The 15,896-nt window shown below is 43.3% G+C and overlaps 1 protein-coding gene across 5 annotated transcripts in view; it reads left to right on the plus strand.

The window, feature by feature from the left end:
- The first annotated feature begins 492 nt into the window (after nucleotides 1–492).
- Nucleotides 493–15,896, plus strand: part of LOC145343043 (iron-sulfur cluster assembly 1 homolog, mitochondrial) — a 95,584-nt gene continuing 80,180 nt past the window's right edge. For 3 of the 5 annotated variants that reach the window (XM_080188813.1, XM_080188814.1, XM_080188815.1), the window contains exons 1-2: nucleotides 503–606; nucleotides 13,342–13,447. In XM_080188813.1, coding sequence (XP_080044939.1) covers nucleotides 13,445–13,447 — 3 coding nt within the window. In that variant the 5' untranslated portion in view covers nucleotides 503–606; nucleotides 13,342–13,444. Of the gene's footprint in view, nucleotides 607–11,682; nucleotides 11,737–13,341; nucleotides 13,448–15,896 lie in introns of all 5 variants that reach the window. The other 2 variants (XM_080188816.1, XM_080188817.1) reach the window with 2 other exon arrangements.

A 15,896-nucleotide genomic window follows, 5' to 3' on the forward strand; every position in this document is an offset into this window, starting at 1 on the left:
AACTGCTGGAAAATCTCAGCAGGTCTGATAGCGTTCGTGGACTCTCAGACCTGCTGAGATTTTCCAGCATTTTCAAGATTAGGGTGGGGTTGGGGGCTGATATTAAGGAAATTAATATTCGGAGTTAGGGTGGAATTGGGATTAATATTCAAGGTTAATGTGGGAATTAAGGAGGGGATGGGTTGAGAAAAATATGATGTCAGTGGCCCTATCCAGAGTTCAGACTCTGTCATTTTAAAACAGCAGTTATTGGCTAAGCAGATGAGTTTGAAGCATTTCTGATTATGGTTAGCCATAGTTAAAATTCTGAACTAAATTCTGTAACGGATAACATTCAACCCAGTTACTGACCCTCCTTATATAACTGTTGTTTTGATCCTGTAACCTTGACAAGACGGACACATCTTACCATGAAGCTCTCCCATTGGCTGCGATCTCCGTTGATTGTTATTTTCACCAATCAGATTGCTGAATACTGCGGGTTGGGACGTCCCCTTCCCTCCCCTCCCCGCTCTCCACAACATGTCTGGCTCCATACTGAGAGCCTCCATCAGAGCTGTCAGTGCCAGAAGGCGGCTGGTCCCCACCAGAGCAGCTCTTACTTTGGTAAGTCGGACGGCCACGGATTTTCAATCTCATCGCCGTAAACAAACTTGGTTCTGGCACTTAACTGCTGTAGCTTGCGCCCGGGTCCCGGTTAAAGGCCTGTGGCTTCCCCTCCCCTCGGGCAGTGGGATGCAGTCCTGGTGGCTGTAGAGCTACAGTTTTTTTTGTGTTTTCTCCCTCCCACCACAAACTGCAACTCTGGATGCTTGGAGAATCTTGTTTCCCCTAGGACTGTAGATAGGGCTTTAAACTAATTGAGGGGGGTGGGAGGGAGAAATTACAATATCTAAAGTAAAGGAGAGGGCACGGGCGTGGGAAAATGTTGAGGATGTTCCAATAATAAAGGGAGTAGGGTGCATGAGAAAGGTTGGTAGTGTTCCTTCAAATAAGGTCCAGATAAAGGCTGGGATAAAGACACTTTACCTGAGTGCACAAAGCATTCGGAACAAAGTGAATGAGCTGGTGGCGCAGATCAGCACAAATGGATGTGATCTGGTGGCCATTACAGAAACGTGGTTGCAGGGTGACAGGGACTGGGAGCTGAATGTCCAGGGGTATCGAGTGTTTAGGAAGGATAGACGGGAGGAAAAAGGGGGTGGGGTAGCTCCGCTGATTAAGGATGATATCAGGGCAGTAGTAAGGGAAGATATAGGCTCCAAAGAGCAAAACGTGGAATCGTTGTGGGTGGAGATAAGGAACAGTAAGGGGAGGAAGATGCTGGTGGGTGTGGTCTATAGGCCCCCAAATAATAACTTAGAGGTGGGGCAGGCTATAAACAAGCAAATAAATGATGCGTGCAGAAACGGAACGGCGATAATTATGGGGGATTTTAATCTGCATATTGATTGGTTGACCCAAGTCGGATGCGGTGGGCTTGAGGAAGAGTTCTTGGAATGCTGTCAGGATAGTTTCCTTGAACAGTGTGTGATGGAACCATTGAGGGAGCGAGCTATCTTAGATCTGGTGTTGTGTAATGAGGCGGGAAGAATTAGGGATCTTATTGTGAGGGAACCTCTTGGGACGAGCGATCATAGTATGGTTGAGTTTTTGATGCAGATGGAGGATGAGAAAGTAGGGTCCCGAACATGTGTCCTCTGTTTGAACAGAGGGGAGTACGATAGGATGAGAGAGGAATTGGCAAATGTAGATTGGGGCTGCAGATTGGTTGGTAGGACAGCTGAGGAACAGTGGAGGATCTTTAAGGAGATCTTTTTCGGTGCTCAGCAGAAATATATTCCGATGGTAAAGAAGGAATGTAGGAGAAGGGATAACCAGCCGTGGTTATGGATGGAAATGAAGCAGAGTATTAAATTAAAAGCTGATGAGTTCAGAGTGGCTAAAAGTAGTGGGCGATTAGAAGATTGGGAAAAGTTTAAAAATCAACAAAGAATGTCTAAGAAGTTGATAAAGAAAGGAAGGATAGACTATGAAGCTAAACTAGCACTAAATATAAAAAAGGACAGTAAGAGTTTTTACAAATATATAAAGAGGAGGCTGGCTAGAGTGAATATTGGACCCTTAGAGGATGAGAGGGGGGAATTTAGTGGTGGGAGATGAGGAAATGGCTGAGGCCTTAAATAAATTTTTTGCCTCGGTCTTCACGGAGGAGGACGTGAATAGTTTGCCGGGTATTAAAGACAGAAGGATGGTAGGAGTTGAGGGCCTGAATGTGATTACTGTTACTAGAGAGGTAGTGCTTGATAGACAAAAGGGACTGATGGTGGACAAGTCCCCAGGACGGGATGGAATGCATCCCAGGGTTCTGAAGGAAATGGCAGAGGTGATAGTGGATGCCTTAGTGATTATTTACCAAAATTTGCTGGATTCCGGGGAAGTGCCGGAAGATTGGAAAACGGCTAATGTTATGCCGCTGTTTAAAAAAGGTAGCAGACAAAAGGCAGGGAATTATAGGCCGGTTAGTTTAACGTCTGTAGTTGGAAAAATGCTTGAATCCGTCATCAAAGAAGAAATAGCGAGGCACCTGGAAAGGAATGGTTTTATAGAGCAGACACAGCACGGATTCGTTAAGGGGAAGTCGTGTTTGACAAATTTATTGGATTTCTATGAGGATGTGACTCGTGCGGTGGACAGAGGGGAACCAGTGGATGTGGTGTTTCTAGATTTTCAAAAGACATTTGATAAGGTGCCTCACAAAAGGTTGCTTCAGGTTAGGATGCATGGAGTTGGGGGTAAGGTGTTAGCGTGGATAGGGAATTGGTTGTCTAATAGGAGGCAGAGAGTTAGTATCAATGGGTGCTATTCTGATTTCGGTTGGTGACTAATGGAGTGCCGCAGGGATCAGTGCTGGGTCCTCAGCTATTTACCATTTATATAGATGATCTGGAGGAGGGGGCTGAGTGTAGGGTGACGAAATTTGCTGATGACATGAAGATGAGTGGAAAAGCAAATTGCACGGAGGGTGTGGAAAGTCTGCAGAGGGATCTGGGTAGGCTGAGCGAATGGGTGAGGACCTGGCAGATGGAGTATGATGTTAGCAAGTGTGAGGTTATCCACTCTGGCAGAAATAATAGTAGGATGGATTACTATTTAAAGGGCGAAAAGCTGCAGCATGCTACGGTGCAGAGGGACCTGGGGTTCCTTGTGCATGAGTCGCAAAAACCCAGTCTGCAGGTGCAGTAGGTGATCAAGAAGGCGAATGGAATGTTGGCCTTTGTAGCGAGGGGGATAGAATATAAAAGTAGGGAGGTCTTGCTGCAACTGTACAGGGCACTGGTGAGGCTGCAGCTGGAGTACTGTGTGCAGCTTTGGTCGCCGCACTTGCGCAAGGATATTTTGGCCTTGGAGGGAATGCAGAGGAGGTTCACTAGGCTGATACCAGAGATGAGGGGATTGGACTATGAAGAGAGACGAAATAGACTGGCTCTGTACTCGTTGGAGTTTAGAAGGATGAGGCGTATAGAGACGTATAAGATAATGAAAGGGATGGATAGGGTAGAGGTAGAGAGATCCTTCCTGCTTAGAAAGGATAGCAGGACTAGAGGACAATGCCTCAAGATAAGGGGGGTGCAGTTTAGATCAGAGTTGAGGAGGAACTTCTTCACTCAAAGGGTGGTGAATCTCTGGAATTCTCTGCCTGTTGAAGTGGTGGAGGCTACCTTGCAAAATATATTTAAGGCACGGGAAGATAGATTTTTGACAGACAAGGGAATTAAGGGTTATGGGGAGAGAGCGAGAAAGTGGAACTGATCCACTTCAGATCAGCCATGGTCTTATTGAATGGCGGGGCAGCCTCGAAGGGCTAGATGGCCTACTCCTGCTCCTATTTCTTATGTTCTTATGTTCTTCTTGTTAATTAATTAACTCTGCCAGCAGATTTCAAACTAACGGCTGTCCAATTGCGAGTATTGGATTTTTAAAAAACTACGCCACGGTTCGCATTTATATTAAATAACATTTTATCGTTCACTGTCCACGTTTCTCTCCTTTCAAGCCACATTCTAATAAAAACAGGAAATTCTTAGCAGATCAAGGCAGCATCAGTGGACAGGAATACAGATAACGTTTAAGGTGGATTACCTTTCAACAGAATTCTGTGCCTGGCCCTGAAAGTGAGTTCTTCCCCAGTCACTTGCATCTATGTGGACGCTCGAATTCCCAATTTTCTGGTCTTACCTTTAATTACCTAACCCTCCCCCACAGCCTGATTGTTGGCACCCTGCTACCCCACCCCCCCACCATGTGTCTGTCCCTGTCCCCCACCCTGATGGCATTTGCTGGTCTCCCTCCCTCTGGCCCAGCTGGATTCCAAAGTGACAGTGGGACCTCCCACACCCACCAATCCCATTAGGCCCCATCCCCTTCGGCAGTGGCAGGGGGCCAAGCTGGCACTGCCAAGTGGCAATGCCTTAAGGCACCTCCTCCCTCACCCTGGACCCTCTGAGGGACCTCCATGGCCCTCCTTCACTACAGCAAGGTCAGTTGCCAACTCCCCGCAATAGGACTGCTGGAGTGAAACACTCCTTATGGGGGTGGAGAGGTTAGCGGCCTGGAGACTTCAGCCCTGGGCTTGCTAATTACATTTAAATTGTATTTAACTAATCACATAATATTTTATTTAGCTCCATGCCGATTTCTGGCGCAGAGCTTACGGTGCTGGAAGTCGGTGTCAGGAGATTTGCAGAGGCCGTAGCACCCAGCGGAACGTTCGCTAAATGGCCTCCGTTCAAGTCCTCTGGCCCACTGCTTTTGCAGTGCAGTGGCTGGGAGAATCACCCCTCGTGTTTCTATTTCAGATTTCTGGTGCCCATGGCATTTTGCTTTCGTTTAGGGCAAACAGGTTTCAGCACCACTTTTTAAACTGCCCTCCCTGCCTTGATTCTAGTCTGTGGAATTCTCTTCCAAAAGAGCATAGGAAGTAGGGATCATTGAATATTTTTAAAGCTGAATTAGATAGATTCTTGATTGATAAGGGAGTCAACGATAGAGGTGGGAGACAGAAAAGTTGTGTTGGGGACCACAATCCAGTCAGGATCTTACAAATGACCAAACAGGCTCAAGGGGCTGAATGATCTACTTCAATTTTGGTGGGTTTGTTGAGATCATGGGCATTTTCATTACAAAGACCATCCAAAAAACTACTGGTGTTACTTCCCTCCCTTCCCATAATGCACTAGGCCAACTCCTCTGAAGCTCCCATTGCCCTAGCTCTGAACTCTCTAACTTTTCTTCTATCTCCACTCATGCCTTCTCCAAGCTGTTGTCAATGAAATGCACCTCTTGCTCTTCCGAATGTATTCTGACCACTCCACTTTCCCTCATCATAATGCTCTTTCCTCAACACTATTCTCCTTTTCTTTCATATTGCTTGTCCAAGTACTCAGTTGACAGCACTTTTTTACTCAGTAGGTTCCAAGTTCAATTTCAAGACTTGAGCACAAAAATCTAGATTGGGCATGTGGGAATGCTGCATTGCCTTTTAGGTAAGATGTTAAACTGATGTTCCAAGTGCTGTCCTCAGATCGATGTGAAAGATCCTCTTTCACTGTTATAAAGAAGAACAGGGGAGTTATCCTCAGTGTCCTGGTCAGTTGAAAAATTGGTTGCCACATTTTCTATATCCCAGCAGTGATCACTAGTTTTGCTATAAAATGCATTGAGATAGCTTGTGGTTATGAACGGTGCTAAGGTAATCTCTTATTTTCCAAAAAAACACTGCCCCATCTCTGACCTCCCTTTTCTTCGTCCAAGTCCTCAAATTTTTGTTTCTCCAAAATCTGTGCTAATCTTTCTCTGAACTCTGTTTAATTCCTTGAATCAAGATTCACCCTGCCACTGCATCAAAATGACTATCATAAAAGTCATTTGGCATTCTAGTTGGATGTTAATGAAGATAAGCTATCCCTGTTTTTAAAATTATTTGTACATGGAATGCAGGCGTTGTTAGCAAGGCCAGCATTTATTGCCCATCCTAATAGTTCTTAAACTGAGTAGTTTCCTAGGCCATTTCAGAGAACATAAGAACATAAGAAATAGGAGCAGGAGTAGGCCATCTAGCCCTTCGAGCCTGCCCCGCCATTCAATAAGATCATGGCTGATCTGTTGTGGCTCAGTTCCACTTTCCCGCCCTCTCCCCATAACCCTTAATCCCCTCTCTTATCAAGAATCCATCAACCCGCTTCTTAAAAATATTTAGCGAGGCAGCCTCCACCACTTCAACGGGCAGAGAATTCCAGAGATTCACCACCCTTTGAGTGAAGAAGTTCCTCCTCAACTCCGTTCTAAACCACCTCCCCTTTATCTTGAGGCTGTGCCCCCTAGTCCTACTGTCTTTTTTGAGCGGGAAGAGTCTCTCCACCTCTATCCTATCCATCCCATTCATCATCTTATACGTCTCAATGAGATCTCCCCTCATTCTTCTAAACTTCTAAAGGGCAGTTAAGAATCAACTCCGTTGCTAGAGCCACATGTCGGCCAGATTAGCTTAAGGACAGGAGATTCGATTCCCTTACGGATGTTTGTGACTTAACAGTTGGTTATTTTGTGGTTATTATTACTGAGACTAGCTTTCATTTCCAGATTTGTTCAAATTAAAACTCCTCCAGCCTCTGGGCTACTCATCCAGTTACATTACCACTATGCCACTGTCTCCTTCTTGCCTATTTTGCCTCAACCTGACTGTTGCTGAAATGCCTTTGGTACTTTTGATTATTCCAGTGTATCCCTTGCTGGTTTTCCACACCCTACAAGCATTTAACATCATTTTTTTTTTGCTTTGATTAGCAAGATAAGAATAGAACCTGGTGGCTACATCCAGTTGTATGACAGTGAAGTTGTATTGGAAGAGAATGCTATGATCAACTGTGTAAAAGGCTGTAGATGGGTTAATAAGGATGAGGAGGGATAGTTTATCTTTTGTCACAGGATGACTGATTTGTGATTTTGACTTCAAACATGCAGTTCAAGGAAATATGGTTGTGAATTTGGGAGGTGACTACATATTCAAACATTTTGGAGAGGAAAGGGAGGTTGGAGGGGTGGTCATTTGCAGAGACATTCAGTTCACAGAATTGTTACATCATTGGAGGAGGCCATTCAGGCCATTGTGCATTAACCGGCTCTCAAAATGAACATTATGACTTAGTGCTATTCCCCTTTCATTTCCCCATACCTCTGCGCATTTTCTTTTCAAATCATCATCCAACGCCCTCTTAATTGCCTTGATTGACTCTGCCTCTGCCATAATTCCAGTTAGTGTGTTCCAGATCTGAACAACTCGTGTAAAAACAAAAGTTTATTTTCCGCCACATCACGTTTGTTTCTTTTGCAAATCATTTTAAACTGTCTCATTCTTGATTCTTTTACAAGTGGGAACAATTTCTCCCTATCTACTCGGTCCAGCCGTCACATGATTTTGAACACCTTTATCAAATTTCCTCATAACTTTTTCTCCAAAGAGAATCGTCCCAACCTTTCCAAATTTATCGTCATAATTGAGGTTTCTCATCCCTGGAGCCATGCTTGTAAGCCTCTTCTGCACACTCTGCAACGCTTTCAAATCCTTTCCAGTGTGGAGCCCAGAACGTTACAAGATACTCCATTGAGGTCCAACTAGTGTCTTGTACAAGTTAAACATAACTTCCTCGCTCTTGTATTTTATGCCCTTATTAATAAAACCCATGATATCATGTGCTTTATTAATAGCTCTTTCCACCTGCCCCGCCATTTTCAATGATCTATGCACATATACACCCAGGTCCCTCTGCTGTTGCACCCCTTTAAGAAGTTTATCCCTTATTTTATATTGTCTCTCCGTGTATTTCCTACCAAAATGCATCACCTCACTTTTCTGTTGAATCGTAGAATTCCTACAATGCAGAAGGAGGCCATTCAGCCCATTAAGTCTGCACCAACCACAATCCCACCCAGGCCTTTTATTCCCATAACCTCCCCATATTTACCCTGCTTATCCGCTGACACTACAGTCAATTTAGCATGGTTTAATCAATGTAACTCGCACATCTTTGGACTGTGGGGAAAAAAGCGGAGCAGCCAGAGGAAATCCACTTTGCACTTCATCCACCACCTAGCTGTCCACTCCACCAACTTGTCTATGTCCTGTTCTTCGAAGTCTTGCACTGCCCTCTTCGCAGTTTAAATCTTCCAAGTTTCATGTCATCTGCAAACTTTGGTCAAAGGCTGGTAGTGGTCAATACTGACAGTATTGAAAGGGAGAGAACTGTTATCAATGTTTGTTGACAGAAGAGCCAGAAAGTTTTGGGAATAGAGCTGAGCAAACAGGAGGTGAGCTTTTATGGACAAGATGGGCTCAGGGAAGATAAGAGTGAAATGAAGGAGAAACTAGAGAAGGAAACCAGTTCAATATTAGGGCAGGTGGAAGCCTTCAAGCAAGTTTGACCTGATGGACTAGGGAAAGACAGGGAAGTGGTGGAGATTACTGATTGGGTTGCCCTATCTTGGTGACAAAGAAATCCATTTGTTTCTTGTACGTTGGAGGTGAGGTTGAGGGAGGGGCTTTAAGAAGATAGCAAGCAGTTGAGAAAAAAAGCTAGGTGTTATCTCAGGATCATTCTGGAATATGAGATAATTTTTGCAATTGAGAGCAGGACCAAATAGATCATTATGTAATCCAGTCAGATCTGATGGTTAACCACTAAATAGTTCTCCAGCACACTTATATCAAGTCTGAATCCGTTGATCCTGAGAGCAAAGCTGAGAGAAGAGCCAGGGTTAGACAGAGTAATGAGATTGAATGGTAGCTGCATAAATGACATAGTGAACCAAGGCCTTAGGCTAAGTTACTGTGAATTTGAGAATGCAGTTCTCGGTGAAATTGGGTTGTGTGTGGGGGGTGGGGGGGGGGGGGGGGGGGTGGGGGGGGGGGGGGGGGGGTGGGGGGTGGGGGGGTGGGGGGTGGGGGGGGTGGGGGTGGGGGTGGGGGGGGGGGTGGGGTGGGGGGTGGGGGGGGGGGTGGGGGGTGGGGGTGGGGTGGGGGGGGTGGGGGGGGGGGTGGGGGGGGTGGGGGGGGGGTGGGGGGGGGGTGGGGGGGGGGGTGGGGGGGGTGGGGGGGTGGGGGGGGGTGGGGTGGGGGGGGGGTGGGGGGGGTGGGGGGGGGGGGTGGGGGGGGTGGGGGGGTGGGGGTGGGGTGGGGGGGGGGGTGGGGGGGGTGGGGGGGGGGGTGGGGGGGGTGGGGTGGGGTGGGGGGGGTGGGGTGGGGGGGGGGTGGGGTGGGGGGGGGGCGGGCGGTGGTGGTTTCGAGGGCGGATACAAAAGGAAGTAGGGGGAAGGTGATTTTGGTGGGACTAAACTAGAGATCACCTTACTTGTGATTGATACTATGATGGGGGTAATGAAGTCATGTGAGATGACATGGTCAAGTTGGTGACGATCAATGAGCTGGGGAGTTAACATGGGGATAAAGGAGGATAGGGGGGCCATGGGAAAGAGATGCTCATATAAATTCATACTTTTGAATAAACAGTAATAAAACATTAAATTTGTTGCTAGCTGAGTGAATCTCTTTGTGCAATGTTATGCATGTATTACTTCTGTAATAAACTACCCTTTTGGCGTCATCTGAGCTGGAGGCAGCCTGTTTGGTCTCCTGTTCTGACACAAGCTGCCCATGATGGATATCCTCTGGGTTTGAAACCACTGAGGACCCTTCAAAGGCAGCCTTACTTGCACCTGTGCAGAAGCATAGGCATATGAGTCTGAAATCAAATATAAAAGGAAAGCAATGGATCAAATAAGAGGCGACATTATACTAAATGATAAAACTTGGAAAAAAAAGCTCAACTGAGGGGTTAGGGAGTTCATAGAAACTTTTACAAGGGTACGGAGCATAAAAGACAAGAGATGATGCTAATCCTATCTAAATCACCAGTTGGGCTACACTTTATCCAGTTATTTAGGAAGGGATATTTATGGAAGCAAGGTAACTGCTGTTCAAGACATTATCTGAACAGGCATGAAAACATATAACCAGAGCTCAGCACTTTAAAAATGAGTGGGCAACTGCTGCTGAAACATTGCATTTGCAAAATAGACGGGGGACACCATTTCATGGGCTTTATTGCTAATCCATGCTATAGTCAGATTAGGTTGAGTGCAGTCATGCATTTTGTGGCCATTTGGGATGGGATGCTGCTTGTGTTGATGTTTTGGTGCATGCCATCTACCTAGAAGGTGCTCAAATTCTTGCTTGTTAATTGTCTAATGACTGGCTAGTGACAAATATGCCTTTTGCTATGGAAAGGCTCATTGTCCTCTCTGTGGTTGAAATGGCTGCAAAATGACAGCCCCAGTGATGGGAGTTACAAATTCAGTTATCCCTTGTTGATAAACTTGGTAACCTGAAAATAGTCAAGTCTTCGGGATACCAGGAATTTCTTATCGATTTGATTAAAAGAGTGTGAAGTATCGACTCGTCATTAGGGGCTAAATTCTTTCTACTTAAGGCTAAAATAAACCTGCAAACCAATGACCATACATGGGTCTAGACAAGCTTTTGGGAAGCATATAGTACTCTCTGCTGGTAAACTGCAGTTTTAGCTATTCAAACTCCATTGGTACTCCTGACTGTCGAGTGGGTCCTTTATCATTGGTTCTGGCAACCAATGCCTTAGATCTCTGGTCTTGGATAAGTGGTATGTCCCTAAGTATGTATTCATTATCAGCAGTGGTTACAACTTATATTTAATGTAATACAAAGGCCCAGGCTCTTGATAGAAGCATTATAAAACAAGGTATGACACCAAGCCATGGAAGGACATATAGATCAGATGACCAAAACCTTGGTTAAAATATGAGGCTTTAAGGTGTGTCTTACAGGGGAAAAGTAAGGCAGAGAGATGTATGGAGAGTATTCCTGAGCTTGTGACCTAGGAAACTGAAGGCATGGCTACCAATGGTGGGGAAATTAAAGTCAGGAATGCACACAAGACCAGAATTAATGGAGCACAGATATCTTGGAGGATTGTGGGGCTGAAGGCGATTACTGTGAATAGGAAGAGATAAGGCCGTGGAGGAATTTGAAGGATGAGAATTTTAGAATCAAGATTTTGATCTACATTGATTTCTCGTTAAGCATTGAGTACAAGAGTGATTGTGGGACATGTCTTCTTGCAATTTATGACATGGACAGCAGAATTTTGGATGACTTCAAGTTTATTTAGCAGATATAAATTTGTAGAACTGTTTTTAGTAAATTCATTTGACTCTTAAATATGGTGATAGATTTCCATGCATGTCAAATACCCACCACAATAATAAAACTTGCCCCCTCTTTAAAGGGATGTTGTGTTTATCTCCTATGAATCTATTACATTTTCAAACTAAGATAATGTTTACACCTTTAAAGTGCAGTTTGGATTGGAAGAAAATAGATAACTTCAATTGTGGGAACTAGGTGGGTGTTTGTTAGAAAGTAGCTGTGGTCTCCACTTTTACATGAGGAAATACGACATTGTTCCTAAATTTTCTGACAAGAAATCAAGTTCAGTGTTATAATTTTGATAGATTCATAAATTATGTGGGCGTCACTTTAAAATTGAAACCATTGTTAAACATTTAAACTTGTTTTTTCTCCTTATCTAGACTCCTTTAGCCGTAAATAAAATTAAACAACTGCTTCGGGAAAAGCCTGAATATGTAAGTATCACCAGGAAAAGATGGGCAATATTTCAAAAACAAAAATGAGTTTTTAAAGAAAGCTTTTATTTGCAGCACATGCAGATATAGTGATGCTGTTTATATTGTGTAAAATTTATTTTAACTTTCCTTTGATAGCAGCTTGTACGCTCATGTACTTGTCACAGATTTTCAACTTTGTTAGCATTCTCCTTTGAGAAAACCTTGACTTTTATTCAGATTACTGGGCTGATTCACAATATAAATGTTACGACTTTCACTGAATTAAAAGCTATTTTAGTTAGTATATATGTTTTTATTCATTCATCTGATGTGAGCTTTGCTAGAAAGGCCTTCAGTTGTTGCCCATCACTAATTTCCAATGGAAAGGTGGTGGTGAGCCACTACCTTAATGCTGCAGTCCACGTGGGACAAGTACATCTCCAACTTGGTTAGGAAAGAAGTTCCTGATTTTTGATCCAGTAACATTGAAGGAATGGTTTTACAGTTTCAAGTCAGGATTTGTGGCTTGTAGGGGAACTTGCAGGTGATGGTAATTCTATGCATCTCCTGCCATTGTTCTTATAGGTGGTAGAAGTCAGAGATTTGGAAAGCACTGTTAAGAAGGCTTGGTGATTGCTGCAGTGCATCTTGTCAATCGTGTACACTGCTACCACTTGTCTTCTGATCATAAAAGGGTGGATGTTTAAGGCTCCTGAACCAAGTGGTTTGTCCTGGATGTATTTTTTTGTTGTTGTTGGAGCACTCATTGAGGCATGTGGAGGATATTCCATCATATTCCTAAGTTGTGCATTTTAGATTTCAGTGACTTAATTGCAGTGTCAGTGTAAACCTATTTGTGACACTAATAAATAAACTTAAACTTAGATAATGGACAGATCTTGGAGAGTTAAGTTACTTGCTGTTAAATTCCTAGTTTCTGATCTTGCCTTGTAGCCATATTTATATGGTTGATAAGTCTCTGGGCAATGGTAACCCCAGAATGTTTATGATGGGAGTGTCAGTGATGTTAATGCAGTTAAAAGTCCGTGGGAGGTGGTTAAATGAGCTCTTATTTGAGGAATGGTCATTGCTGGGCACCTGTGTGACATGGAAGTTATTTGCCACTTCTGAACTCAAGCCTGAATGTTGTCTGGGTCTTGCTGCAAGTGGCATGGCCTGCCAACTATCTGAGGAGTTGAAAAAGGCACAAAGCTCTTTACAATCTTCAGGGAACATCCCCATTTCTGATCTTATGATCAAAGGAAGGTTGTTAACAAAGAAACTGAAGATGGTTTGACCTTAGTCACTACTCTGAGGAACTCCTGTGGCAATGTCTTGGGGTTGAGATGCTTGGCTTCCAACAAGAAGTGTGTTCTGAATACAAATAACTATTTGGTGGGGGGGAAAAAAAAACTAAAACCGTGAAATTGGCCTGGCCTTTACTGAAATGTAAGCTTTTTGATATCCATGATGTTTACCGTGCTGGGCATGATTGAATCAAAAAGTAAAGTACTTTGTAGCATATCTATATTAATCATAAGATGGTTTAAATATTTCTTGGACAATAAAATATAATTAAGGAAGTGCACAACTGCTTTTAAACAAAATGTAATTCTATGATAGATTGGATTGAAGATCGGAGTTCGAACTAGAGGATGCAATGGCCTGTCTTATACTTTAGAATATACAAAGGAGAAAAGAGAATCAGACGAAGAAGTAATCCAGGATGGTAAGTATACTCATTATGTGCACACACTATTGGTGTTTCCTATCAGTTTCTGTGCTGTATTCTAAATAATTGCTGTACATTGTAAATATTGAAGCATCTAGTCCAGGCCTTAATCTGCACCATATTTCCTCACACTTTAAGGTTTTACCAGAAATGTTGAAGATTCTCAAATAACCTATTACAAACTGCAACTTGCCTGCAGTACATAATCTATTTGGATGTTTAAAAATGAGCATGCAAAATGAAATAAAACTTAAAATAGAATATGCTTCACACTGACATCTGCTGTGGCAGTATTCACTCAGTGCCTGATTTTTTTTTGCTGTGTTAGTCAGATGTAATGTTAATGGGGTTCACAGGATCATAAGATAAACGTGGATGCAGAAAATCTGGCTCATTTAATGCTGTCCGTCAGAACATTAATTCTACTGTCTTCCAATTTCCAAATCTGTTTCTTAAATGAATCCTGTATCTTGATCTCAACTATTCTTGTATTCTAACTGCTGATTGCCCACTAAGTAAGGAAATACTTACTTGACAGCTTTTGTAAATTTGACTGTCAGAGCCTTTTATTCAGTTACACACGTATATCTGAAACTGAGCCTTAGGTTTACTTTCTTTATCTTGTTGGATGTTTTTGTTTATTCTAGTTGCCCTGTCGGCATTAAAAGCCAAACAAATGTGACTGGAATCCTTCAAAAGCAAAATACTGTGGCTGTTAGAAATTTGAAATAAAAACATAAAATGCTGGAAATGTTTCAGATCAATGATTTTTCAGAATGTGAGGAGCTATATAGTCTACACTAGCTCCTATTTCTTATGTTCAACAAGTGGGAAGCTTTGCCCTGGATAACACTGAGCTTGTTGTTGAAGCTGTGCTCATTGAACAATGGGGGAATATTCTATCACATTCATAACCTTTGCCCTATAGATGCTGCACAGATTTGAGATTCAGGGAGTTTATTGCCACAGATTCTCACCTGCTGTTCTAGCCACCATAATTATATGGCTGCTTAAGTTTCTGGTTGATGTGACCCTTCGGAAGAAGTCTCACGGATCTGAAATGTTTTGTTTCTCCACAGATGCTGTCAGGCCTACTGAGTCTTTCCAGTATTTTCTGTTTTTATTTGAGATTTCCAGTATCTGCAGTATTTTGCTTTTGTTTTAGGATCAGAGAGAGACCTTTTGATACTTTTCTTGCAGCATTGCTTCTGTTGCCTTTGTTGTTTGGGGGCCAGACTGACGGAAATGGGAGACTGGATAAGGCAATGATCAATCCAGCAGTCATGTACCTGTCATGGCGTGGGTGATTTGCTGATCTTTACGATCCTTTGCTTGAAAGATGACTAGAGTCATGGAGATTTACAGCATAGAAACAGGCTCTTTGGCCCAACTTGTCCATGTTGCCCCTCTTTCAACCACTAAGCTAGACCCATATCCCTCTATACCCATCTTACTGTCTAAATGCTTTTTAAAAGACAAAATTGTACCCACCTCTACTACTATCTCTAGCAGTTTATTCCTGACACTCACCACCCTCTGTGTGGAAAAAAACTGCCCTTCTGGACCCTTTTCTCCCCTCTCTCCTTAACCTATGCTCTCTAGTTTTAGACTCCTGTAGCTTTGGGAAAGATATTAACTATCTAGCTGATCTATACCCTTCGTTATTTTATAGACCTCTATAAGATCATTCCTCAGCATTCTATGCTCCAAGAGGAAAAAAGTTCCAGACCATCTAGCCTCTCCTTATAACGCAAACCATCAAGTCCCTGTAGCATCTAAGTAAATCTTTTCTGCACTCTTTCTATTTTAATAATATCCTTTCTATAATAGGGTGACCAGAACTGTACATAGTATTCCAAATGTGGCCTTACTAATGTCTTGTACAAGACATCCCAACTCCTGTATTCGATGTTCTGACCAATGAAACCAAGCATGCCAAGTGCCACCTTCATCACACTGACCACCCGTGATTCCACTTTTAAGGAGCTGTGTACCTGTACCCCTAGATCTCCTCAATGTCCTACCATTAACTGAGTAAGTCCTGCCCTGGTTCAATCTACCAAAATGCATCAGCCTGCATTTGTTTAAATTAAATCCCATCTGCCATTCGTCATCCCACTGGCCCAATTGATAAAGATCCTGTTGCAATCTTGGTGTCATCTGCAAACTTACTAACCATATCTCTTAAATTCTCATCCAAATCATTAATATAAATGACAAATAACAGTGGACCCAGCACCAATCCCTGAGGCACACCGCTGGTCACAGGCCTGCAGTTTGACAAACAGCCATCTACAACCACCCTCTTGTCTTCTGTCATCAAGCTAATTTTGTATCCATTTAGCTACCTCACCCTGGATCCTGTGAGATTTAACCTGATGCAACAACTTACCATGTGGTGCCTTGTCAAAGGCCTTGCTGAAGTCTATGTAGACAACATCAACTA

The sequence above is a fragment of the Carcharhinus amblyrhynchos genome, chromosome 5 (genome assembly GCF_965287045.1).
Source record: "Carcharhinus amblyrhynchos chromosome 5, sCarAmb.v2.hapA, whole genome shotgun sequence".
Classification (NCBI taxonomy): domain Eukaryota; kingdom Metazoa; phylum Chordata; class Chondrichthyes; order Carcharhiniformes; family Carcharhinidae; genus Carcharhinus; species Carcharhinus amblyrhynchos.